At 38.7% G+C, this 27,465-nt stretch overlaps 1 protein-coding gene across 5 annotated transcripts; it reads right to left on the bottom strand.

The window, feature by feature from the left end:
- Positions 1-387: 387 nt before the first annotated feature.
- LOC148875445 (polyadenylation and cleavage factor homolog 4-like) lies at positions 388-26,559 on the bottom strand. 5 transcript variants are annotated; one of them, XR_016105029.1, is made up of 8 exons: positions 25,965-26,556; positions 21,218-21,319; positions 12,424-12,660; positions 4,815-5,621; positions 2,898-3,935; positions 2,244-2,789; positions 1,039-1,139; positions 388-674 (listed from the first exon to the last, which is right to left on the bottom strand). XR_016105029.1 is itself a non-coding variant. In XM_088964744.1 (8 exons), exons 3-8 carry the CDS (start codon positions 21,242-21,244, stop codon positions 1,095-1,097), a joined length of 2,700 nt encoding a protein of 899 aa, XP_088820870.1. In that variant the 5' UTR covers positions 21,245-21,319; positions 22,010-22,077; positions 25,965-26,521; the 3' UTR covers positions 813-1,094. The 5 variants fall into 5 exon arrangements, 4 of the variants coding, with proteins under 4 accessions (XP_088820870.1, XP_088820869.1, XP_088820868.1 ...); XM_088964744.1 differs by lacking the exon at positions 388-674 and adding an exon at positions 22,010-22,077 and having other exon boundaries at positions 813-1,139; positions 25,965-26,521; XM_088964743.1 differs by lacking the exon at positions 388-674 and adding an exon at positions 12,792-13,001 and having other exon boundaries at positions 813-1,139; positions 25,965-26,368.
- Between the last annotated feature and the right edge of the window lie 906 nt (positions 26,560-27,465).

Below are 27,465 nucleotides of genomic sequence, written 5' to 3'. Positions count from 1 at the left end.
CCTTCTCCACGCGGCAGAGAATTGATTGATCATTGAGGTACTGTTTTCCGAAATCCCCATCCGGGGGCCCATACGGCCCAAGGCCCATTGGGCCATTCCACTGATTACGTGTCCAACCTTGTGAGAGGGTACCTCGTCCAATCTCAATCCATTCTCTAAACACACACAAACGCTTCTCCACATGACAAACATGGTGCAAAAAATCTAAATACGTGGCAGAAAAGCCATATTCAACTATCAACAAAGTTTCAAAAACATAATCAGTCACAGGTATATGCGCAGAGGAACTTCGCCAATAGTCGGTCGTCGCAGAGGATTTTAGCATTTCTTCCTCAAAAGCTTGTAGACTAGCCAGAAGGAAAATCACAGAATATGCACGGAAACATGAAAACTGTTCAACAAGGATCATTGTGCCAATTGGAAGCAAAGAAAAGAAAGAAAGTACCTTACACACCATAAAATAAAAGCATTTCTACTCATGTTTGTTACCAATAAATGGACAACAATATAAAAGGTAGACAATAAAAAAATAAAATTGGGAAAATCTAGAGATGCTGGTGGTGATGTTACGCTATAGATTCCACCATCACTAATCCATCAGCCTGAATCTGAAAGTTGAAAGGTTTTGCCAAGTGGGAAACTGCGCTAGTAACTCACCGTTCTAGACATCCCTCCTGCAGAAAATCAGATCAAACAGCAGAAAGTTTTCCAGCAAACTGCCTCGTAATGGTGATTTGATAAAAATAGCCTGTTCATTAAGTTTATATGTGCTTTTTTAGGTGATCTAAGAACCTGTAATTTGGATAATGTCTGCAAGCAAGCACAGCTCATCAAGGAACCTTGAAGCGTGCATTAGTTGTAAAATAACATGGAAAACATAAAAGAAGACAAAATACAACTGAAGGGAAAACTTTTTACGCTTTTGGGGAAACAGAATTTGCATGTTACAGGGCCCAACTTTACATGTACATGATTATGCATGGTATGATGTCATAGCTCACAGGCTCCAGAACGAGGGAGAAAATTAGAAAAGCATACCGCAGACATGAAGAAACTCGGTATAATTTACACAAGACTAATGCCGGTATTCTAATCTAACTCCGCATCCTTTTTCTTTCACTACCCTCTTCAGCATTTCCCTGCAATCATCAATAGAAGAAAATTCATTATTTTGAAATTGGTTGACCAACAGTCACAACATCTTTAAATGTGAAGAAATAAAATTTTCCAAGAGAAGTACAAAGAAGGATAAGAAGAGGGGAAAATGACAAAAGAAAAAGAAGAAAACGAGGGGAGGGGGGTACAAGCACAGAAGAATATTGCAAACTACTAAAATTGGATGTCTGATAAGGTTGTAAGCATTGTAAGATTACAATAAACTTTCAGATGCCATAAGACATTGTCCTGGCCACAGGCTACAAGCATTAAAAAAACTATCATTGTTGAGAAAAATATAGTAAGAACAGCAAATTAGGGTGCTCAACAAGACCAAAACCAAAAAACCAAACTGAAATTGGTTTGGTTTTGGTTTGGTGTTTTGCAAAAATCCGGTGGTTCAGTTTTTGGTTAATCTCAAAGAAAACTGGTGGTTAACCAAACCGACTGGTATAGATTATATAATAGACACTTAAAATATAGAGTATATTTTATATTCATATAGAATATACATATTTATATGCTATATATTACTTATAATATGATATATATATATTTATATATTTTTATAATATATAATATATATTGGAAATATAAAATAACCGAGAAATTGATGAACCAAACCGATCAATCAGTTAACCAATTGGTTTTGGTTCAGTTTCGGTTCCCAGTTTTTCAAAAAACAGGTAGTACCGGTTTGGTTTCAAAACTTAGCTCATGGCTCAGTTAACCAAACCGTGAGCACCTACAGCAAATAAATTATTTACTTCTGAACGAATGCTCATTTAGACTTTCTACTATACCAGAAAGATTAAATTTTGTAGCCAAAAAGCCATACATCTAATTGCAAACACAAGAAATATTATTAGGGCTCAGTTTGGAAGGAGTACAAATACAAATATGTACAATACAAATACATACAAAATAATTACAAAATGCAAGGTTTTACACTGTACATATTTGTATTTGTACCCCTTCCAAATTGATACTAAAAATCTGTCAGCAAAAGCAAATAACCCATATCATAAAAGCAAAGAGAAAGGGACAAAAGAAACAGGTGCAGGAGAGGAGGCGAGTTTGAAGTATACCCCTACATCTAGCCCAAAATCTTCAGAGGGAACTAATGTGGATTCAGATCTGCACTTTGCATGTACAATTGGGCCTAGCTGGGACCTGTCCATGTCTGCTGTTGGGTCATCAGGTGCATTCAAGTAGACAGCCCCTTTATACATCCATTCTTCCGTTTCATCACTATAAAAATCATCAAAACGCTCCCCACACAGTGCACACGTGCTCTGATTCTCATCAGCAGGAACAGCCATAGCACTGTCATCCTTCTCTACAATGGCTTCAGTGGGCAAAAACCCAGGAACCACATCAGTTCCCAATGCCTCTGCGCCACTGAGCCACACACTGGTCGTTATGAACCACTTGCGAGAGGGCTTCTGCTTGCGGTTCTTAGATATCCGATTCTTGGTCACATGCCAATCCATGTGAGTACTGTGTTCCTCTTGGCACTTGAAACGTAATCCGCATGTTGTACATTGCCTTGGAAGATCATCATAGAGAGCCTTTATTGCAGACTCATGCCGCACCTTAAGAAGATCTGGATTGAACTCAACTCCTACAGAGTCCTGAAAGAATGGATTTGCTTGCTTGAGATACCCTAGTTTAATACATGACCAAAAACTACATCCAATAAAGATAACTAAAACACAAGGGTCATTAGTTAATTAAGGTACCTGGACTGGAGCTAGTGCTGTCAATGAGATCAAACCCTGAGCCACGAGAGAACCAATCAGACCTGAAAATGCACTCCCAGTAGATGGATGAGATGCAATGGGACCCACATTTTGAGTTATGGGTCCCATTTGCAATGAGGCGGGTGGGGGTCCTGGAGGTAGAGGAGGCAAGGCCTGGCCCTGCAAATGGAAGCAAGTATTTGAAATACCATGACTAGTTACAGATGATGGTGGTATCCCAGGTATTGAATTAGACAAAATTGAACTAACAACAGGTCCATGACCTTGTCGCATATGTCCATTACTCAAGAATTGTTCCATCATGTGAGATGAAATCCGAGAAGTGGCAGGTGGAACCAAATTTTCTTGAGCATTCTGAGACAGAAGTAGTTGTTGCTGTAAAAGAGAGGCATGACCCTGGTATTGCTGATTCAAAGAAATCAACCCAGCCTGTTGATTAGCAAACTGCAGCACATTTCTTTCAATACCATCCAAGTGCTGCACAGGCAAAGTCAAGGGATTTTTGGGGATTTGACCCTTGACTGGCTTATTAACATCCATTATATCAAACTGACTCTTAATCTGGTTCTGTTGAGGAATAACTGGGAGCAAACAGGGTTGATGAGATTTAGACACATTTACAAGAGGCCAGATAGGTGGAGCCAAGGAAGGTCTTTGTTCCACATGCTTCTGCAATGTAGAAGCTGGCATCACAGCAGATGGAACCTCCACATTCAAAGAAGTGGCTCCTGAAGATCCTATTCTTGAGAGCCTTGGCAGTTGTACATCGGCATCTAGAAACTTATCAATCTGAGAAGGCACTTTCTTGCTGGCTGGTGCAACTATTCGACTTGCTGGAAATGTCATCTGGACAGCTGTTCCTCTAGCTTTGGGATCAAGATGTTCTTGTAAAGGTTGAGGGAAGCGATGAAGAAAATTCCGAGGTTCGTGAGGATAATGAGAACACTGAACCTGAGTTGATTCATTTCGAATTCCTGGACCACTGAGAGGCTTCTTACCCATAGAAAAATGGCCAGACTGCAAGAAATACACGACATTTTAAATTGTAAGGTAACAAATGGAGCTCATTTTCTTGGGCACATAAGAAATGATAAAGGACATTTCCATGTCTCAATTACTAAACCCAAAGAACATTACATGTTTATAATCGGTCACTCAATTGTCAAAAGAGAACTAATGCTAGCTTTGGATCCGAAGAAAACCCCAGATACTTATTAAATACCAACCAAAAAGGGAAAGCCTTAAAATTAAAAGAACCTTGCTATTATGAGATGGGGTGCAAACCAAAATATTTGTGCAGAGCTCTGAACTGTGGGCGTATGGAACAGCATGATACACTATAATTGCAACAAGAAAAAAAAATTATGAAAAACTCATGATTACACGTAAGAGAACTGAAGTTTTGTAGTCCTACTACATCAAATTTTGATATCAACACAATCAGATGATTGGTTGCTCTTGGGTAAACAATTTTGCAAATGCAAATGCTCTTTGCAACATTGCCAAAGAAATAAAGTAAACATGGATAGTTGCAACAGAATAATGATTGGACTTTGACCATGAGTAATACAAGCTACTAACCAGTTTTGAGTTCTTGTCATTCAGCAAAAATGTTTACTAACGAAAAGAGAAATACATGGTCAAAAAATTGAAGAGCATACATAAAATTTTTATATCGACACAATCAGATGGGTAAACAATTTTGTATGTGCAAATGCTACTTTTTATATCATTGCAAAAGTAAGAAGTAAAGTAAAGATGGACAGTTGCAACGAAACAACGATTGGATTTTGACCATACTAATACAAGACACCAAGCAGTTCTGGGTTCTTGTCATTCAGTAAAAATGTTTACTAACAAAAAGAAGTGGAAGGTCAAAAAGTTGAAGAGGCATACACCCAAGATCGAAACCACATCTCCAGAAAAAGCAGCAGAATCATCCGGCATAGAGAAGTGAACCTGGTCAGGCCAATTGCCCTTCTTGAAATCAGGTTCCAAAATTGCAGCACTTGGTCTTCCCAAACCATTTCTTCTGCTTATGCTACTAAAAGGGGAATTCTGTGGCCTGATATCATTGCCCCGACTACGATCCGCTAATGTTGGGCTCATATCTTCCCAGATATACTCTTCTTCTTCAGTATTCTGCCATCTTGTTGCAGCCTCCTTGCTTTTTATGCCATTTACATCAAGCTGTTTGATTATTGAATGTTTCTCATTGAGTATGTTTTTCCCTAGGAAATTTCCACAAGCATCAATGTTGGAGAAGATATTGTACATACTAGAAGTTTCCACTTTCTGATCCTTTTTGCTGGACCAGTGTTTTAACCACTGGTAACTTCTCTCACCATCATTATCAGTTATTCTCCTAGGTCCATATATGGACCCAGAATGAGATGGTGAGACCCTATCAACAACTTTTCTAGGAGAATTATCTACAGAAAACCCATCATTAGATGGTGACAAAGACCTAGCAGGCCCAATTGTTGGAGAAGAGGGTCTTGTGAGTCTAATTTTTGTAGGGAGCAACCTTTCGGCACTTCCAACTGAAGAATGGGTTGAAGCTCCTTGTGAATCTAACCTCTGCACTACAACTCGCGGAGAAATAACCTCACCATGATCAGAATCATGTTCACCATATTCAATTGTAGGTTTTTGCCCATAGATCTGTAGACTGGAAGAAATCCCTCTTCCTCGTTGAACCTCCTACATAGATAACAACAAATCCTGTGTTTAGATGTTATTAGTATTTAAATAAATAACCAATTTATCTATGTGATGGAAAGGTACTCCGACTAGAGTAAACATAGAACTTATTGAGAAAACAAATAAAGTATGAACACCCACAAAGGAAAAACAAAAGGGAGCAAAGAAAGATATATCCAGAAAACATGTCTAGTGAGAAAACACGGATAGGTCAAGAGGTACAGAAATTGGTAAATAATATTAGGATAGAACTAGTAAGGAAATGCTTGAAATTGCACAATCAGGTTCTGGAGAAGATCCATAGTCCAGACCATCCTGTTGTGCTTGCTGAAGCAATTTTATCCATTCTTTCTCCTCCAAAGGCTGTCACATGCATGGTGCAAAGTATCGATACACCTTTGTCTATGGGCAGAGGTGTATCAGTACTTTAAATCATACACCTTTTTATTTTTTTTAGTTTTTTTTTCAAATTTCAGTTTTAAACATATTTTTATATATTATTTTATAAAAAAAAGGGTTCCTGAAAACACCTGTGAACAGGTATCGGGGACCCAAAGCTATGATACGATACGCCCCGTATCGATACTTTGAACCTTGGTCACATGTGCAGTACATTCATGCATCTGCAAACACAGATGGTTTCCATTCAGTGGAAAAATGCCTTAGTTGCATGACATTTCCCAAAGTGCCAATAGTTAGAAGATATTGCATGTCACTTCTGATCAAGAAAATAATTCAAAGAAAATATATGGCTCCTAAATCCCAGATTATTGTCAACTAAGAGAAACAGACACTACCCATGCACGTGAAACATGCACAGGGCAAGACCAAAGTATTAATTCGAAGCTTCAGCACTAATTTATGTCTAGGTTGTATCAAAATGTAATGGTAATGTTTGCAACCATTGGAGTACTGAATGCATGGATAATAAACAGTGAAAAGGTTAGTTCAGAGCACAGTACGCAACAAAATTAGTTCATATATTTCTTCAAAAAAAAAGTTAATATTTAAAATATCCAAAATTGTGAAGTTGATGAAATCCAAAAGATCACAAAAGTTATGACCTAATGGGACAAACCATTTGCCTAGGGCTACATGCATGGCACCCAACAATTAAGTTGCCTAACAGAACGATCTGGAAGTTAGGCAATGCTAAAACAAAAGGATTTCTGAATTCTTTTATGCACAATAGGAATATACACCAGATGTAGTTTGTTGTGCTATGAGGATCATTCAGCTACCAAGTTACCTAGAGAAGCTACCCATATCAGACCTGATAGGTCCAAGCACCTTCCATAGAATGAAAAGTCTTGGATAAAACTAAAATTGGAATGGTCTCTTGAGCATAACAACCTTGAGATGGAAGGGGATCCTCAAATGGTAATAGAATGTCCAAGACAGCCTTGGCAACATCAACACATTATAAGTGATCTCTGGCTAGAAAGCTAAATGAAATATCTAGATGGGCACAAAAAATTGGCAAATGACTTGGCAGACACAATGCCACATTGTACAGCAAAAAAGGTCTATATCCAGTCCCCCCTCCCCCACAAACACACACATCAAGAACCCAGAGAGCTGGGACCAACATTGGGTAATTGACTTTTAATTTGTGGGGAGAGGAGAGGGGAGATGGTGCTCAGTATCAGGGGATGTTAGTAAACATTTTTGTTCGTAACTTATCTTCATTATAAATTCTCTCCTCACATTAATAAATCCCAATCTGATGTTGCTGATTATAAAAATAGCAAATAAAAAATAAATGAAAAACTAGCACCTTGAATGTAATAGCTCAACTAGGGTCAACTGAAATCAATACCAAGCACACAAAACAAAGCATCTCCCTCAATCTCGGTTCAGCATCAAATGTAGCAACAACTCCCACCCCAAGAACTTCAGCACCAACATGTAGTTCCCAAAAGAAGACCACATACATATCACAAGATTACAATCCCTATCCAGCTCATTTCCAACTAAAACCCATGCCAATACAAGCTGGACTTCTTTCCAGCACTAATCAGCTCTTTTTTTTTTTATCAATAACGAAAATATTTCATTAAAAAAAGGTACAAAAGGGAGAGGTAAGCTCTCTTTACTCTCCCCAAAAAAAACTGTAAACAAGCCAGATAAATTACAACTGAGCCCAAAATAATGCCACCCTATTCACCCTTTGTTTGGCTAACCCATCAGCAAAGGAATTGGCACTTCTTTTGCCCCAGAACATTTTAACTTCAATGCCCTGAGTCAGCCACTTGAAATTTCTTCTTTTCATTACTGTAAGCCCACAGTCCATCTGCTTCTCCTTCAACCAACCCACCACCAGTTTGGAATCCCCTTCTATTATCAGTTTGCTAATGTTCAGCCCCTTGCCTCTTTGTACACCTTCCAAGGCTGCTAGAATCTCAACCCTAAGGGAGTCACCTACTCCAATTGGTCCTGAGAAAAAAGCAACTAAATTCCCTTTCTCATTCCTTATCACGCCCCCGATGCCCAAGGGCCTGGATTTCCAGCACTGCTTCCCTCAGGCTCTGTTTGGTTTGTGGGATGGGGATGAGAAAAAGGGAATATTCCAAAAATATTCCTTTTTCTCTCATTTGTTTTGAGGGAAATAGAGGGATGGGATGAGAAAAATGTATGATGTCAGATCCCAAAATCGTGGATTTGGGGTCGCACCAAAACTGTGCAACCCCGGTGGAAAAACTTGAGAAACCACTGTTACCATCGAAAGAACCACTGTTACTGGCCTTCTTCTATACCAGATGCTGGCAAGGAACCAGTGCAAGGGGCAGTGGCGATCTGCAAGGGATATGCGGCGATCTCCCTCCATCTTCCTCTTCTCTCTTCTCCCTCCATCTTCCTCTTCTTCTTCTTCTTCTTCTTCTTCTTCCTATTCTTCTCGTCTTCCTCCCTTTCTCTGATTGCCGCTGCAACTCTCAGCAGCGACTATCTGCTTTCTCAGCACTCCTATTCTTCCCATCTTCACCAGATCTGCTTTCTTAACTCTCGCCACTGCAACTCATGGAGCTCTGTTCTTCAACTCTTGGCAACTCTTGCCACTGCAACTCATGGAGATCTGCTTTCTCAACTCTCGCCATTACAACTCATGGAGCTCTGTTCTTCAACTCTCGGCAACTCTTGCTGCTGCAACTCATGAAGATCTGCTTTCTCAGCTCCGGTGAAGAACCAGCCCGTTACAGTGTTTTTCCTATTATTTTCCCATATATAAAACCAAACAATGGAAAGGTAAATTTTTACACTTTCCCATCCCATCCCACTCAAATATTCCCACAAACCAAACGGAGCCTCAAAGTTCAGCTCGAGAAAACCACTGGGAGGAGGGGTCCAAGACGACCTAGGCTTCCCTAACCAGGGCTGAGAATGGTAACTGCTCTCCCACTTCTTCACAATCATCCATTGAGAAATCTCGAAAGAGTTCCAAAGGCTTCAGCCAGTGTACCGCTCTGGGGTAAAAATCATCTCCATGATGGCTTCTTTACTTCTCTCCTCTAAAAAAATGCACCCAAAATTAGATCTTTGTTTTCCGGCTCAGCCATTTTTGCAGCTTGATTTATATCCTTCACCACTCCCCTCTTATAAACCTTCTTAAGGGTCATATATCTGGACAATGTGAAAATTAACAAATTAAACACAAACAAAATGGGATGGCAAAACAGGGTAAGGGATCAACTACAAGAATATTAACATTTTTTCTGGTATTACAACATACACATTAGAGGGGAATCAGGGGTGCAGACAAAGCAGAGTGCACATGAGGCCCACTAGCCATACCACAGAGAGCCTGCAGTTCCACAGTTTGATCCTACTCCACGCCAAGCATCCATCTCAATGACTGGGTCATCGGCACAGGAATATTGACAGTTAAATATGCAAAAAGGGCATTTTTGAAGTACAAAGTTTTTTCCTTATTTCTATGGATGGGAGCAAAGTGAAGTCCAAACTTCTTATGGGTGCACAATGTGGGCAGGCATTGAAACAACTTAACCTAGGGGCGAAAATTGGGCACTTGATTTAAAGAATTTCCAATGCATCCCTTTAAATGCTCAACCTAAGCCCACCCAAAATGCAACCCTTGTGCTTTAGTTGCACTTTCACTTTCCGTGTTATTTAAGCTGGCACTTAGACAACAAGGCATTTTCTAGGGGACACCTTTATTCGATGCCATAATTGCTTACAAGTTTAGTGTCCTCTTATGTGAGAGAAGTTGCAAAGCAGATGTCTCATCGTATGTTGTTTTTAAGTTCTGTGCTATATCCTTTATGACATATAGGATCATATAATATACATAGCAATATATTGTTCCTTACTTCATATAATGAAGATAGCAATGTGTTGTTCCTTACAAGGGGGTTTAGGAATAGGTAATATTGGTAAGAAGAATCTAGTGGTGGCTAACTAGATGCCTCTGCCTAAAGGATGGGCAAAGCTGAAGTTTGATTGAAGCAGCCAAGGAAACCCAGGCCCATCGGGGATAGGAGGGGTGCTGAGAGATAAGGAGAGCAACATATTAACATTGTTTTCAGGCCCCGTGGGAATAGGAGAATCCAATAGAGCTGAGATGTTAGCGGCGGTACAAGGTATTCAGATTGCAGAGCAATTAGGAGTTCAGCACTTGGTAGTTGAAGCGGACTCTAAGATTGCTGTGGGATGGCCGACAGACCCAGCTTCAGCTATGTGGCGACACAGAGACCTGTTAAGGAAAGTCAACTGGCTCACAAAAAGCATGACTGTTACCTCTCTTCGGGTGGGAAGATCAGCAAATACCTTAGCGGATGGGTTAGCTAAGCAAAGGGCTTCAAGGGAACATTTATTTTGGGCTGCTCTGTAATTTTATTTCTGGCTATTTCTGTTTTTTAATTTGATGTAATACTTGCTAGGAGAGGTAACAACTCGTGCCTCCTCTTGGGTCTCCTGTATTGCCTCATATTTCTGGTTTAATAAATTATATTCATTCATCAAAAAAATAAAAATAAATAAATAAAAAGAATCTAGCCCTTCTAGGTAAATGGTTGTGGAGGTGGCTTCTTGAGAGGGAGAGATTGTAGTGCAAGGTGGTGGATTCATGGTAGGACAGATAATGGCTGGTATGCTAGAGTATCTCATAGGGCAACCTTGATCTCTCCTTGGAAAGCTATCATCAGTATTCTCCCTCAGCTTTTCAATCTGCTCAGTTATGATGCTTGTTCCAAAAACAAAATTTTATTTTGGAAAAATGTGTGGATTGGGAATGCTGCACTTAAGGATGTTTTTCTTCCTTGCATGCTATTTCTTTGTTTAAAAAGGAGCCAATTACTATGTTTGTTTGCTCCAAGTCTCTAGCTAACGGTATATCTTGGGATTTGGGTTTTAGAAGGGGCTTGAGAGAACAAGAGTTCAATTCAATGGCCAACCTTCTAAAAATCCATGAAAATGTTTGGGTGGACCCTTCTACTTCTGACAAGCACATTTGGTCTCCTCACCCTAATGGATCCTTGACTTGTTCTTCCTTCCTTTCTTCTTTGTGCTCATCTCCCTCCCCCTTGGGTTTTCATTCTAAGAAAATTCGGTCTAAACCTGTTCTCCTAGAATTACTGCCTTTTCTGGGAAATTTTTTATGGGAATATTAATATTGTGAATAATTTACAAAAGTGAAGGGCTCTTCTTTTCTTGTCTCCAAACCAATGTGTTCTCTATAAATCTGATGGGAAAAATTGCTACCGCCTACTATCTCCTGCTCATTTGTTGTAGATATTTGGGAAAGGTTTTTCTCTCTTTTTGGGTACAAGTGAAATTTGCTGCTAGAACTACATAGTCTGTTTGATCCTTCTACCTTTAGATGGCCCAAAAGAGGGGTAGAATTCTTTGGAGGAGTACTAGGGCAGCTCTGCTCTGATTATATGGGAAGAAAGAAATACTAGAATCTTCCTAGAAAAAGAAAGGAAGTACGGAAATAGTGATGGAATGCATAGCAGCAAGGGTAATACATTGGATGAAAATTCTATACATCTTCTCACTTCTCATATTTCTCCTTTGATTATATTTGGAGGAATTGGATGTTAGTGGCAACTGGCAAGAAGCTCTTCAAAGAAAGAAAAGAATATTTTTTGTTGGTCACCACCTGAAGAAGGCTTTATCAGACTTAACTTTGTTGATCACCATCTGAATTACAACTTGCTACTAGAAGCTTGAAACAAACACTATCCTTTAACTTGCCCCACCGGTCTTTACTACAATAATCCTGCCTTCCTCTTCTTAAAGAGACCCTATCCAAGCACCTTTCTCCCTAGAACCCACAATCGCCAGTTCCCCTCCCTTTCTCATCCCTTTCTCACCCAACCCCTCTTCTTCTTTATTCCTCTCACCACTGCCCTCCACTTGTAGGGTTTGGACCATATACTTCTTGTATACATTTGTGTGTGTGTGTTTAAATGAATGCCTTGTTTAATAAAAAAAAAAAAAATCACTAGTCATCAGTAGGGGGATGACATCACAAATTTTTATAGAAAATAGATTCTGATATTCAGTCTAGAGTGGACGAAAAGAGTACGTGCCATATATCAGCTTATTAGGTGGTAATAAAATATCATCTTCAGAAAAGGTCAATGGCATCCAGGATGTCATCTTTGTACTTGTAGACAACTAAAGCATATCAACCCACTGATAAATGATTAGGAATAAATCAAAAGCTCGAGTAATTATAAGATAATATTTGTACATGCATGCAGGATGAAATGAGAAGAGAGCCAGGAGAAGGACCACAAGAGACTTAGATTTTCCATAAATGAATTTAAAATTGATGTCTTACCTCCAAGTACTTCGGATTAACATGTATACCATGAGATGGCCGAGGAGATGGAGAGTCTTCAGATGACCTCACAGCTTTCAAACCAGAAGACTGATTTTTTGCACGTGGAGAAAATTGTAGTTCAGTCTCAATTGTGCGAAGAACTTTAGCAGGAAATATTGCTGACCATGTGCCAAAAAGGTGGCGCATGGCTGGACATAGGTTAGGGTGGACTTGTCTGTACGCTTCACAGAACACCTAGCAACATTGTAGAGCAGCAAGTTAGAAACACATAATGTGGGTATATGCATGTAAATTTATGTGTATATCAAAAGAGGTTTCCTAATCAGGTCAGATAAACTTGCTTGACCATCCTTTATTTTTTCTACCTGGAGGAATCCTGTGGTTGTTGGGACCATCCATTTGACAGGGTACCCTCCGGATTGGCCATTTATTTGGTCCCTAGGCCAACATCAGGCCCATACTCCACCTTGAGAATGGATAAAACGAACCAAAAGTAGTATGTGGGGGCAAGCTAGTGTAGTTGACGCAGCTACATGATAACTACGTGCTTTGAGCTGGAAAAGGAGAGTTTATGCCTAGGAAAAAACTGGATTTCACTCAGGTGAAAGATGTATAAATAAATATATGCATATTTTATTTTGTATATTATGTAAGCAACTAAGCATGCATAAGTATTATGTATTTACATATTAATTATAAACCACTGAACCATCAATTAAATCATCAGATGATTAATGACAATTTACAACTGCCTTTTTGGGAAAACTGGAGAACATTTTTTGAATAGCTTCCCTAATTCCAAGGAAAAAGCATACACACAAGGATTAAGAATCCTAATTTTTAGCACTGCATACACTCCTACCAACCTAAAATAGCTTATAAACACTTGCATCAATATATAAAGAGGACATAATTAGTTATTTGCTCCCACAAAGATGTTCTATACCACCTAGTTGGTTGTCTAGAGTTCTGTTTGGCACCAATGTGTTTCACAATTATTCCATTCCATTTCACCAGCTTGCCACATCAGAAAAAAATGGAAACACCACTTAATTGCTTTTGGCAAGTCGTTCTTTGGGGGGGAGAGGGGGGAGAGAGAGAGAGAGAACATTGCTGCAATGATTATGTCCTGGGATTTTTGAGAGGGAGGGTTTCTTGAATCACCAGTGATGTGGCACATTGAAACAGCTTTTCTAAGATGACATATCCTTGCCACAATGAAAATATTATAAAAATAAAGTTTGTAATATAACCTAAGATGTAAGATCAACCCTGACCAATGAGGCCCCATTCGCTTTCAGGTAAAATTGGAGGGGGTAAGTTGGTGGGTCCCACAGAATTGCAACAATCCTGCGTTCAGCCACCACTACAATAGGGCCCATGGAAAACTTTTTTTCCGGAGAATATTGGTTAACCTCCCTCTCACCAATACTCTCCTGGAGGATGGGTAAATTACTTACCCACCCACCAAAAACTCAAAGTGCATGGATTCTCACGCCTTACCTGGGTAACGTTTCACACAGACAAACGCTGTATTTGTGAGTACTCGGGCAACGTTTCCCCAGAAATCACTTGCCCAAGGAAACGTGTTACCCATGTAATGCAAAACAAACGTGGCCTAAAGTGAAAGAGAAAGAATAAGGTAGAGAGAGTAGAGGAAAAGAGAGAAAGAAGAGAGGGAAAACAAAGTAGAGAAAAAAGAGAGAGAAAACAAACTCGACAAATCTCTCACATCTGCTGACCTGACATATAATGACAGATCTGACCTGCCCTGTCACCTATACTAGTGTTAATATTAACACCTCTAACAAGGTCAAAGCACTTTAAACAGCCAATCAGCATGCATCTCCACCAAATAGGACCTTTTTGGTGTTCTTCAAAAAATGGGCTGTGGAGCTCCTGAACCTTGGTGAAACGGAACACTTATAAAATGCATTGGTCCCAAACAAGTTCTAGGTGATTGATCCATAACACCTAGGTGGTCACTAGGGGTGTCAATCGACTGGTTTTGGATTGGATCCAATCTGATCCAAACCTTATCAAATTGGATTTAGACAATCCATTATAATTATTGGATTGGGTCAATCCAAAATAAATTGGTCCATATTCTTATTGGTCTGAATTGGACCTAAACCAAATTTCCAATAATCCGATCATGAAGACAAATCCTTGTCCAATTTGAAACCTATCAAAACTGAAGTCGGCATAAAATCACTTTAAAGAAAGCACTTTTACGAAAGCACTTTTATAAAGGTAATTTTATGAAAAGTACTTTTAGAAAAGCACTTTTACAAAAATACTTTTACAAAAGTACTTTTATGAAAGCACATTTACAGACAGTTTTATAAAAGCATTGTTACAAAAGCACTTTTATAAAAGTACTTTTACGAAAGCACTTTTATATAAGTACTTTTACACGAAAGCACTTTTATGAAATCACTTTTACAAAAGTACTTTTACGGAAGTATTTTTATAAAAGCACTTCTACAGAGGTACTTTTATAAAAGCACTTTTACTGAAGTACTTTACTTTTATGAAAGCACTTTTACGGAGGTACTTTACTTTTATGAAAGCACTTTTACGAAAGTACTTTTACAAAAACGCTTTTACAAAAGTACTTTTACGAAAGCATTTTTACAAAAGAACTTTTATGAAAGCACTTCTACAAAAGTACTTTTACAAAACACATACGAAAGTACTTTTATAAAAGCACTTATACGGAAGTACTTTTACGAAAACACTTATATGAAAGTACTTTTACCAAAGCACTTCTACAAAAGTGCTTTTTATAATTTTCAGATTTTCTTCATTTTAATATATTTTTATAATTTTTTATATGTTCTTTTTTTATATACTTTTTTATATTTCATTCAGTTTGGATTGGATCCAATCCAGTCCATTTACATTTTAATGGATTGGATTGGATTTGCACTGCATTGGATTTGGACTGGATTGGATCCAGTCCATTTGTAAGTGGACTCATATTGGACTGGATTGGGTTGGACCAAATCCAGTCCAATTGACACCACTAGTGGTCACCTAGTTGGGGAAATCATATTGCCACATCTGTTTATTTATTTACTTTTTTTTTTGGAAATGTGCCACATCTGTTTAGATTTCTTCACCAAAGGACACAATTAACAAGCCCACATATTTAGTAGACCAACTAGAGCAATGTTCTAGACAACATGGAATCATATAAGTGGAAGTAAAATTGCATCCTAAAAGGGCTCCCTACACATTCCATTCTCTAGACTCTTTCAACAAAAGCAAATCTCAGCCCAATACATGGCCAACCAAAATCTTTTTCCAGGCTTCTTCAGAACTAAGAGACTGAAGCTTTCATTTCTTGGGTTTTACATTAGCTCCATAGAATCATAGATCTTAGGACTTACAAGAGCCAGGAAAGAGAACCCATGGCCAATTCAGTCCAACGTTTTAGAAGACAGGTGTGAGACAAGGCACTAAGATCTTCCAATGAACGAGGTATAAGCATCAGGAGATCTCACTCTTTTAAGAAAAAAATGAACTAAAATAAGATTAACTATAAAAATAATCGGGAGAATAGTTTTATATGTAGGAAAAAAGTATAGATGAATTAATCATCATATAAAAGGAGGTACTTCCGAGAGAGGAAATTAGTTGGAGGCAGAAATCTAGGCATAAGTGGATTAAGGGTATGGGACACTAGGTTCTTTCATGACCTGGCCAATCGAAGGAGGAAGAAGAATTTTGTGACCAAACTAGAGGTGGATGAAGAGGTGATTACCAATCAAAGACGGCATGGCCAGGAAATTCATGGACAATTTTAAATCAATATTTAGAAGGCCTTTGAATGAAAGAGCAGTTGTGGAAAGGATAGATCAGCTTAGGGTGGAGGAAGAAAAGCAAGGTGGATAGAAAGGAATTTTGAGGAAGAAGAGATCAAGCATGCTGTCTTTCTAATGGATAAATCTAAGGCTCCGGGCCCAGATAAACTTACAATGGTTTTTTATCAAGATTGTTGGGAGGTGCTAAAAGATGATTTGTGTTGTCTTTCAGGAATATGCAAAAAAATTGCTTCATAAGCCCTGAAATCAATGCCATGTTCTTGGCTTTAATCCCTACGAAGATTTATGCTAACCACCCAAAAGACTATAGGTCTATTAGTTTGGAGACAAGTATCTATAAAATTTTGGCCAAGGTGCTCTCTTTGAGGCTTAAAGAAGTCTTTCCTTCCATCATCAACCAAAATTAAGGGGCTTTCATTCAAGAAAAACAAATAACATATCGGATTCTAATTGCAAATGAATGTGTAGAGGAGATGAAAAGGTCTAGGCAAAGGGGCTTTGTTTGCAATTTGGACCTTGAAAAGGCCTATGACTAGGTAGATTGGCAGTTCCTTCCGGAGGTGTTGAGGAATTATGGTTTTGGGGAGACATTGTGTAAATGGATACCTGGGTGTGTTAATACCTGCCACTACTCTATATTGGTTAGTGGTGTGGTAAAGAATTTCTTTCCAGCTTGTAAGGGTATCAGAAAAGGGGATCCACTCTCTTTTCCTCTTTACTTTAGTAGCTGATGTGTTGAGTAGAATCATTGCTAAGGCCGATAGGGAAGAGATCACTTGGGGTTAGATAGTAGGGTTGAATTTCAATGGGAGCAGCTTGGGCAATCCAGGGCCATCTGGAATTATGAGGGTGGGGCTGAGGAATGAGCTTGGAGAGGTTGTTCTTTTCTACTCGGGTCCTTTGGGACTTGGAGACTCTGTTAGGACAGAATTACTAGCTGATGTACAAGGAGTGCAGTTTGCAAACCAAATGGATGTACAACAACTAATTATTGAAGGGGACTCCAAGGTGGTGGTGGGCTGGTTAATGAAACCTAAGGAGTCTGTTTGGTGCTATAAGAAAGAAATGAAGAAGATTAAATGGCTGACAAGGAATATGTCAGTTTCTATTTAGTGATGGGGAGATCACCAAATGCTTTGACTGATGTGTTAACCAAGCAAGGGGCAAATAGGGAAGAATTGCGTTACAGAAATCCTAACTCTTTTCAGTCTGAAAGCTGCTGAAGCTGGTTTATGGGAAGCTTTTGCTGTCAGTCCAGAAAGGGGGGAGAAGGTAAATATCCTACAATTCGCAGATGACACTCTTTGATTTTTTGATGCCTCTCCTGCTCAGTTAGATATTCTTCTTGGGATTTTCAGCTGGTTTGAAGTTGTCACGGAGCTGAAAGTTAATCTGAGTAAAAGCTAGATAATTCCAATTGGTCAAGTGACAAATGTGGAGGAGTATGCTAAATGGCCTGTTATGCGGTTTTTCTTCCTGCCATTAGGGATCCAATTATAGAAATAATGGAGAAGAATATCTCCTCTTGGAAGGCTAAATACCTTTCATTTGGAGGTAGAGTTACTCTTTTGGAAAGTACACTTACCAATCTTCCTACTTATTTATTGTCCCTCTTCCCAATTCCTTCTAAAGTGGCCAAGAAGTTGGAAAGAACTTTCTTTGGAGGGGTTGGGAGGAAGATAAGAAAATTCATCGTGTTGGTTGGGATCAAACTTGCCTCCCTATGGAGGAAGATGGCTTGGGTCTTAGGAAAATCAAGGTCTTCAACTTGGCTCTCTTTAGTAAATGGCTGTGGAGATTTGCTCAAGAAAGAGGTGCTTGGTGGAGGAATCTTATTGCAGCTAAATTTGGGGTGACTAGGGGCAGTTTGAATTCTCAGGATCCCTTTCCAAATTGGGGCTGCTCCATTTGGAAAGGTGTTCTGAAAATTTTCCCCTCTTTTGTGGAAGGTCTAAGCTTCAAAGTTGGCAAAGGTGACAGAATTTGCTTTTGGAAGAACCCATGGTGCATGGAAACTCCCCTGGCTGATTCCTTCCCTCTCTTGTATCAATGTGCTGTAAACCAAGATGCCCTGATTGCTGATTGTTATTCCACCTCAGAAAATGTAGTGACCTGGGTTTCTCAGTTCAGGAAGAATTTGTTTGATTGGGAGCTGGAAGAGGTTGTGAGTTTGCTGGCAATTCTTCAAAATCAGAATATTGACATCAATTTAGATGATAAGTGGATTTGGAAGTGGAGTAAGGATGGGTGTTTTTCAGTGAAATCTTTGGCTCTTAAGCTAAGCAGTTCAGGTGCTGAGAATTTTCCAAATAAGCAGATTTGGAATTCTCAATTCTGTCAGTCCTTCTAAAGTTAACTTCCTAGTTTGGATTATGGCCCTCAACAAATGTCTGTCCAAAGTGAACCTTGTGAGGAGAGGGTTACAGATTTCAGATATCTCCTGTGGGCTGTGTGGACTGCATCCAGAGCCTACTGATCATCTGTGTCTGCATTGTCCTGTAGCAGCCCAGGTATGGGCTCATTTTATTAATGTGGTGGGACTCAATTGGGTCATGCTGAGATCTGTCAAAGACTTATTATGCTGTTGGAAAGTCAGTGGGTTGAAGGAAAGAGGAAAAATGGTTTGGAAGACAATCCCTGCAGCTGTTCTGTGTCTATTTGGACTGAGAGGAACAACATAGTGTTCTGTAACAAAAAGAACCCTGAAAAGATTGTGCAGTGTGTAGTCGGCAAACTTGCTTCCTGGATTGCTGTCAATCCAGCCTTCAATCACTTGAATGTATTTCAGTATCTGAGAACTCAATCAGTCTGGTGTCTGTAATTGTTGGAGTGGTTGGTTCAGCCTTCTTTGGGATGACTTCTGTTGTATCTTGTTTCTCTTCTTAATAAATTTACCTTACCTTTTCAAAAAAAAGAAAAAAGAAAATTTGTTCTGGGCTCAGTTGTGATTTCAGTACTATTTTTCCTAGTTTCTTTGCACTAGTCAGGAGAGGCTGCAGCTCATGCCTCTCCAAGGGCTCTTGTATGAGATTGTAAACCTGAATCAGTTTCTGATTTAATAAAATCCCATTATTTTTTTTTTTTTTGGAAGAGGTAAAGTAAAATTTATTCAAACACAGAAAACAAAACAAAACTGCAATTCAGACCCAATAAGGCAGTCTGAAAAGCATCTGGGATTACAGATTCCACCAGAAACAAGACTGAAACAATACTGGTAGGCTAAGATCCCTGAATTCCCCAGATATGGAAATCCAAGAGATCAGCTTACCTACAGCTCTCTGAATTACAACATCAAGACCCTTAGACCTATTACAGAAAATTCTACTATTCCTCTCAGTCCAAATGGACCACAGAAGAGCAGCTGGGATTGTCTTCCACATGATCTTTACTCTCTTACTCAGACCCTTCAACTTCCAGCTACAGAGGTGCTCCTTAACTGATCTCGGCATGACCCACTTAGCACCCAAAGCTTGAAGAAAATGCATCCAAATCTGAGAGGAGAACAGACAATGAAGACATAGATGCTCTGTAGTTTCTGCGGCAGTCGCACAAAGAACACGATTTGGATTCAAAATTGGAATGCCTCTTCTCAACAGATTTGCTCTTGAGAGACATTTGTCAAGGGCCATCATCCATATAAGAGATTTGACTTGGGTAATGGTAAAATCTCGGGATAACAAGAATGAGAAGGCAGGTTTGGGTCTGAAAGCAGACACTTTGTGCAAAAAAAAAAAAAAAAAGTCAAAGGTTAGGATCATATCTAGTATAACCCTCCAAAGACCCCAGATAGTTGGCACCTTTGCAATATCAACAACATTTGGCGAAATATCCCCGATATATCCCCCATTTGCTAGGTGGTAATAGCCGCAATATGAAATCTTCCAGGAATCTTTTTTTTTTCAAATATCCCCAATATTTTACCAATATGTCAGCGATATTTCAGATTTCATTGATAGACTATATAATTAAAGTTTAAAATTTTAGAATATTTTTTTTCAAATATCCCCAATATTTTGCCAATATGTCAGCGATATTTCAGATTTCATTGATAGACTATATAATTAAAGTTTAAAATTTTAGAAAATTTTAAACTTTTAGAATATTATTATTTTTTTTCAATGTTTCATTAAAATCATCATGATTTTTTAAAATATTTTCCGAAAGTTGGCTTACTACTTTGATATGATTGCACTAAGTCACTATAATTCAAAAGAAAAAGAAAAATTAGCATAACTACAAAAGAATATTCTCAATCTAATCAAAACATATAGTAACAATAAAGACAAAAGTTGAAATGGCAAGCAATGGCATATATAAAGAAGAGAAAATGGCTAAAGACCAAAAGGGAGAAAAAGAAAAACATATATATAACAATCACCTAATTTTTTCCGACTTGATTTATGCAGTTCTTTGTTAATAGTCTTTTGAGCCTTAAATGTGCGGTTATATTTATTCTAATGATCAGTTTATTAACTAATTTAATCTTTCTAGAAAACTTTCTCAAGTTTATAAGCAAAAGTTATAGCATTAGGAGCTTAAAAAACAACTACATTTCTACAGAAGCACATGGACACAGAAAATTTATAACTAGCTTTTAACTCAGTCTACTAATGATAGTCCTATTACAGTTGATATTTGAAGCACTTTTCTTGACATAAGGCATCTCATTGTCTGAGCACGTCCCTTAGACTTTAGGCACGAGCCTCAAGATCAATCCTCAGGGCCTTTCCTCAACTATTGCCTCCAATAACTTCCAAAGGTCTAGAGGTACCCTATCTAATGGATGGACTGCAGTAGTAGCCACATTATCTCTCCAAATGGAAATAATAAGCAGGCTATCTAAAGAAGAATTGGCAATCAATTTAGAGATGTGTGCATACATCTAGATATAAACACACTTACACACAGATACATAGAGCAATTAAGACAATTGCATGCATCTTGAATTGTTATCCACTCACCTCAGGGAGACGGGAAGCAAAATACATCACATATTCACGGCCAATGTTCTTCACAATACTATCCAGAAGATATAAAGATGGCAGCTTTTGTTCAACTGGGACCTGCAAAAAGCAAGTACCATGAATTGTCCACACACAACAGTAAACAATCCCAGTGACTCTTCTAGAAGTAACTTGCAGGATGAAGATGGTAAAATGAAACTTCAGAAAATGAAGGCAACTGTAACATTAGGTTCTCATATGATATTTAGAATTCAAGGACACTAAACAAGCAGTAAAGGGAGAATGTAGCACAAGTCTATAAAGAGAAAAGTAATCTAGCCCTATCCAATCAGATTGTGAACCCAGCATGGATCCTACCCCTCATGTATTTCGTTTAGGTTATACCCACATACATAAATTAACAAGGTATGGATCTACCTTAAACAATTTGGCTAGAACCCCAACCCATTTACCAATGGGTACGGAATGCTGGATCAACCCCAGAATTGACAGGTTTCATGCCCTACCCCTACCTTACCATGTTGGTCGCTAAGAAGCAAGAAACAAAAAGCCTTTTAAGATAAGCTTTTCAGCACATGTTTACTGCAAAGGTGAACCAGCATTATCGATGTGGTGAAGCGATGACTAGACATTTTGGCTTCTCTTTCCAATGCACTGACTAGTTATTGCTATCAAAAAATAATTAACATAGACTACAATTATGGAAGAAAAGAATGATATTGAATATTAGGTTTACAGTCTTTGCAAAGAAGAAGTTAGTCTAGATAAGCTAGTATAGGGAACCACAACCTTTGTTTTCCAAATAAAGGTCGCAGCCTTGACTATTCAATGTGCCCTTTATTTGTGGCAACTCTTCTCTGCAAAAAAAAAAAGCCTTGATTGGAAGAAAACTTAAAAGAACTCCTTCACCGCCTTCTTTTGTTTTATGCCTTTTTTTTATTTTATATATCACCATCCAATCATGTTCCACCACAAATATTTAAAACATCATCAATATAATAAAATACAAGCATATTCTATATTATTTTAATTAACAGTAGATACACATAAACAAATAAAACTTCAATTTAACAACTTGACCTAGTCGATGCTTAGTCATCCTACCCGACTGACATTCGATCCATTTAAGATCTGAGTCCAATTAAATTTTGTATTATACGTATTATATAATGATGTGTATACACATGCATAGATGAAATATATAATTATATAAAGCTTGTAATTAATAAATTCAGTATTTTATAAGGCTATTACCAAATGTTGGTCCTAGCCATTTGGAGTCTTGGGAGGGGTAGACTGGATATGGTCCCAACTTTTGGCTTTTTTTTTTTTTTGCACAACCTAACCTTTTACTTATCAAAAAAAAAGTGATTAACCATTTAAATTTTTTAATTATTCTTTTATTCCAGAAACAATAAAGTGAACTTGGATCAAATCCAAATCCAATTTGAAATCTGATAGGATCCAAATCTGATCCGAGACCCTTAGACTTAAATCTGATTGGATTGCAAATTGAATTCAGATTTAGGTTTTAAATAATCAGATCCTATTTGGATGTGGTTGAATACAATCCTGATGCAACCCAATTAAAGCCCTAGTCCTATAAGACAGCATCATGAGTATGGACCGGCTAGTTAGTGATGCAGTCCATCTGGCCCTCACCTGCCTACTCAAAATTTTGACAGCACTGAGCTGCACAAGCTGTAGAATTGCTATATAATGAGAATAAATCATGATAGTGGGTTAAGAAGGCATACGATTTGGTGGATTAGGAGTTCCTTTTGGAAATCCTAATGCATAGGGGCTACAGAGAGAGGTGGGGTAGATGGGTGAAAGGATGTATCTCATCCAGCCACTACTCTATTCTGGTAAATGGCATAGCTAGAGATTTTTTTCCCGGCAAAAAGATGCTTAAGGCAAGGAGACCCTTTATCCCCCTTTCTTTTCACGTTGATTGCTGATGTATTGAGTGTTATGATTGCTAAGATTGATGCTAGGAACTTGCTAAAAGGATGGAAAGTGGGGAGGGACTAGGGAGGGGGTGGTGATTACTCACTTGCAGTTCACGAATAATTTAATTCTCTTTTGTGAGGGGGAAAGGGAGGAAATGGAGCATCTTAAAGCTTTAGTAAACCGGTTTGCAAGAGTGTCTAATCTTAAGGTGAATCGGGGTAAGAGTTTTTTCTTTTTTTTTTTTTGTTAAATAATTGGTGTAAGAGTTGTGTGGCAAGAATAATTAGGACAGAGGAATCACATTTCTCTTGGGGGAAGAATCGCTTTAATTAAGCCCACTTTAGCAAATTTATCGGTGTACTTCCTCTCAACCTTTAGCATTCCAATGGGCGTGGCCAGGAAGTTAGAGAAAATTATGAAGGATTTCTTATGGGAGCCAAGTTGATACTAAGAAGGATCATTTGGTAAAGTGAGAGGAAGTGACCAGAAGCAAGGAACAGGGGGATTTAGGCATTGGCAATATCAAGAAGAAAAATGTAGCATTGTTGGGAAAGTGGGTGTGGAGATGGCCCTCTGAGCAGGATAGATTGTGCATAGAGTGATAGCAAGTTTTCATGGCAGGGCATCTAATGGTTTGGAGGCAGGACTCGACCCTAGGGATTTTCGCTTATCACCATGGAAGGCCATTTCCAAAGTCATCCCTACTCTGCAACCGTTTCTCAAGTATGATGCTTGTTCCAAAAATAAAGTGTTGTTCTGGGAAGATGTTTGGTTTGGGGATAGCCCTCTAATGGACAAATTCCCTTCCTTGTACTCCCTTTCTTTGAACAAGGGGAAAGTGATCGTGTTTGTTAATTGTAATGGAGATTCTTGGGACTTGGGTTTGAGGAGAGGCCTTACGGAAGCTGAAATGGGGGCAATGGATGAACCTCTTTCCCTTTTGAGCACTATTTTTCTAGATGCTTCTTGTGAAGATAGTAGAATTTGGTCAGCCTATTCCTTTGGTCTGTATTCATGTTCCTCTTGTTTCAGTGCCCTCCTCCACTCTTCATCTGCAGCTGTGTCTTTCCCAGCTAAATAAGTGTCGTGTAGTCCAATACCTCCAAAAGTGAGGGCTTTTTGCTGGGAAGTGGCTCTGTCAAAGATCAATACATGTGATGTACTACAAAAAAGAAGGCCAAATCAATGTCTTTCCCCTCACATCTGCTCCCTTTTCTATGATTGTTGTGAAATTTCTGAGCACCTGTTAATTTCTCGCACCTTTGTCTCTTTTATTAGGGAGTGGTTTTCTTCTCTCTTTGCCCCCCCCCCCCACAATGTAGCAGGCCTTTATAAAGCAAGTTTCTTTAGACAACCCAAAAATAAGGGGAAGGATGTTGAGGAGAGACACAAGAGCCACAATCTTATGGACAGTTTGGGAGGACAGAAACAATAGAGTCTTTTAAGGGAAAAGGAAATCGAGGGAGGACTTGATTGATTGCATCACTATCAAGATAGTACATTGAGTAAAATCAGATGAGTTGTTTAAGGACTTCACAGTGGATGATATAATCAGAGGCTGCAATTTAGTAGCAAACTCTTCAAGATCTAGCCCAACAATTCAAGAGAGTTGGGCAGCCTCTACACACAAAAAATAAAGCTCAATTTTGATGGAAGCTCCCTTGGTAACCCGGGGCCCTCAGGTGTAAGAGGAGTCTTTAGAGATGGGGAAGGCAAAATCTTGGCTCTTTTTTCGGTGCCTATAGGAGTGGGTGATTCGTTAAGAGCTGAGGTGTTAGCACTGTTGCAGGTCTGAGATTGGCTAAACAGATGGGACTACAGCAGATTGAAGTGGAAGGGAATTCAAAATTAGTAATAGACTGGATGAAATCTGGAAATTTGGGAATCTGGAACCACAGACAAGCTATGAGAGAAGTCTGGTGCCTTGCACGGGAAATTGAAGCAAACTTCCAATGGGTTAGAAGAACAGCAAATGGCCTGGCTGATGCTCTAGCCAAACAAGGATCAAACAGGAGTGAACTTTTCTGGGCTGCTTTGTAACAGTGGTTAAGAATTTGGGTTCAGCATTTCTGCTTGGAAAGCTTGGAATGCTGGAGTTGTAATATCTTGTTTTAATATCTTAATGAAAGTTACCATTTCCTATCAAAAAAAAAAAAAAATAGTGGGTTAAGAAGATATGCTTCAAAGGAACTTCACCAATGTCATCTCATTTGTTGAGCCAACCTTTTGGAAGATATCCTATACCCACATGCATTTGTGCAGTTGAAGCATTTTATTCACAAGGATCTCTATGTCCGTTGGCAGACTGTCAGATGAGCTTAAAAAGATGGGGCAAACAGTATTCACTTGCATTAATGGGTTAATCTGACAATGCACTAATTCTGCTTCATTTTGCTTTGTTGATAAATCTATTAATTGCCTATAAACAAAATTGTGATCTCGGATATCCACATTTCTTAATGCAAAAATAAGTTTCTTATGCATCTCTGAATGCTTAAAACACTTGTTAAGAAAGATGATGATCCCAAACACCAAAAAGGCATAATCCCTTGTTTAGTCCCCCTCCACACCTGGTCCATTTTTTTTTTTATGAGCAAGAAACCAAGAACTACTCTACTTATAGAACTTAGAAACCCAACTTTCCCTGTACTCTTACAAACCAATAAAAAGAGGTGTAATAGAAAAATCAATGATTAACTAAACGAAACTTTCCGCACATTAATCTGCAGAGAGCAAACACGAGGCAATCGTAGCTACTCCTATCCTTCCAAATCACTAACGCACTACGTACCTCAATAATATGGGCGCAAATTGCTTCAGATATCCCCTCGCCATGCACCCTCTGCTCCCCGGCGATAATCGTAAGCTCCGTAATAATAGGCTTCGAATTAAAAGTGAGCTCCGATAGGACAACTTCATAAAGCCGAACAGTCTCTTCGGTGCTCGGCGCCCGAACGTCATCATCCTCCGAGTCCCTCATCTCCTCTTCTCTCTCTTTCAACAGAGACCTAAATCGCTCGAGAATTGGGGGTGGAGGCTTTTGAACGAGGTCATTGGGCACGGCCTTGCAGTTGTTGTTGCTGCTGCTGCTGCTGCCACTGTTGCTAGCGCCACGTTCCGATAAAAACCCCAAATTCATAGGGTTTTCTCTGGAAGAGAAGAACCTCTCCTCCATAGCCGTAATTGTTTTGGCGTATCAGTTCTTAGAGTTTTCTGTCTTTATAAAAGTGTAGAAGATGACTAGGCCTGGAAGACACAGTCGCCAATTCGCCATTAAAGAGGTGAGAGAGAAAACCACTTCGGATTTTGCTGCTACTGTGCTATTTTGCCTAAAAATCGGTTCCTTTTGAGTTCTGAGAATGGGTGGTTCCCATGAAAATTCTTTTATTTGTCGCGGTAGCGCCTTACTTTTAAAGGGTAAATTACATATAGGTGCTTTTTACTTTTGGATCTAATGACACAAGGGCCCGAACTTCCGAAGTGTGACAATCAAGTACCATTATGTTTGAGAAATATACACTTTAGTGGAGCACCCGTTAACCAACGTTATAATGGATTGATAAAATTACCAAACTGCCCATTCGCAATTTGAATGTGAAAGAGATTAAAGACATTTGGAACCAATGTCCTTTCCTTAAATGTGTTTTTTGAGAAAAAAAAAAAAAGGTGTTGCAATGATTGTTGGTTTCTCAGAAAACACCTTTGTTTTGTTTCGGACCGGACCGTTGCTGGTTGTTACCACACGAGTGTGTTTCTCAATGCCACATCAGTATAGTATTGTTTGCAACAGTAGAAAAAATGACAAAATACTAAAAGGGATGTTTTTTTCAAACCTTACATTTTTTTTATTTTTAAGGCATGGTACGAGAAAACATTTTTCAATAAAAACGTATAACCAAACATGCCTAAAAAATGAAATTTAGACGTGGCGTTGATGTAACACCATTTTTCAAGAAAACAACATAGGTTAGAAACAGTAGGTAAAAATTCTAAACGACCAAAATGGCCGTACTTTAGTGGGATATGTTCTTCGTCTACTCTACTTAAGATTATGTGTTTGTGTTGGTAAAGAAGATTCAACATAAGGTCATCACTAGCAAAATAAAATCATCATTAGGAAAGCCCCAATCCTTCATAACTGAACCCTAATGAAGATTTTCTTTGTTTTTTCTTTTTTTTTCACTTAGGTTGTGTTTGGAAACGATGCAAATAGAGCATGAATGCAAATACAAAGTTGGGTTAATTTTGTATTGTCAAACTTACATTCTTATCATATGCAAATAAGAATTCCA

The sequence above is a fragment of the Nelumbo lutea genome, chromosome 1 (genome assembly GCF_056320005.1).
Source record: "Nelumbo lutea isolate HS-2025 chromosome 1, American lotus-T2T, whole genome shotgun sequence".
Taxonomy (NCBI): Eukaryota; Viridiplantae; Streptophyta; class Magnoliopsida; order Proteales; family Nelumbonaceae; genus Nelumbo; species Nelumbo lutea.
This window is presented reverse-complemented; position numbering and strand designations above follow the sequence as displayed.

Coding starts and splice junctions, on each gene's coding strand:
- LOC148875445 (XM_088964741.1), bottom strand. CDS start 26,348: ATGGAGGAGAGGTTCTTCTCTTCCAGAGAAAACCCTATGAATTTGGGG. Junction 21,320..25,964: donor TTTGCGCCCATATTATTGAG/GTACGTAGTGCG, acceptor TGCTTTTTGCAG/GTCCCAGTTGAACAAAAGCT. Junction 12,661..21,217: donor TTGCTTCCCGTCTCCCTGAG/GTGAGTGGATAA, acceptor CAATGTTGCTAG/GTGTTCTGTGAAGCGTACAG.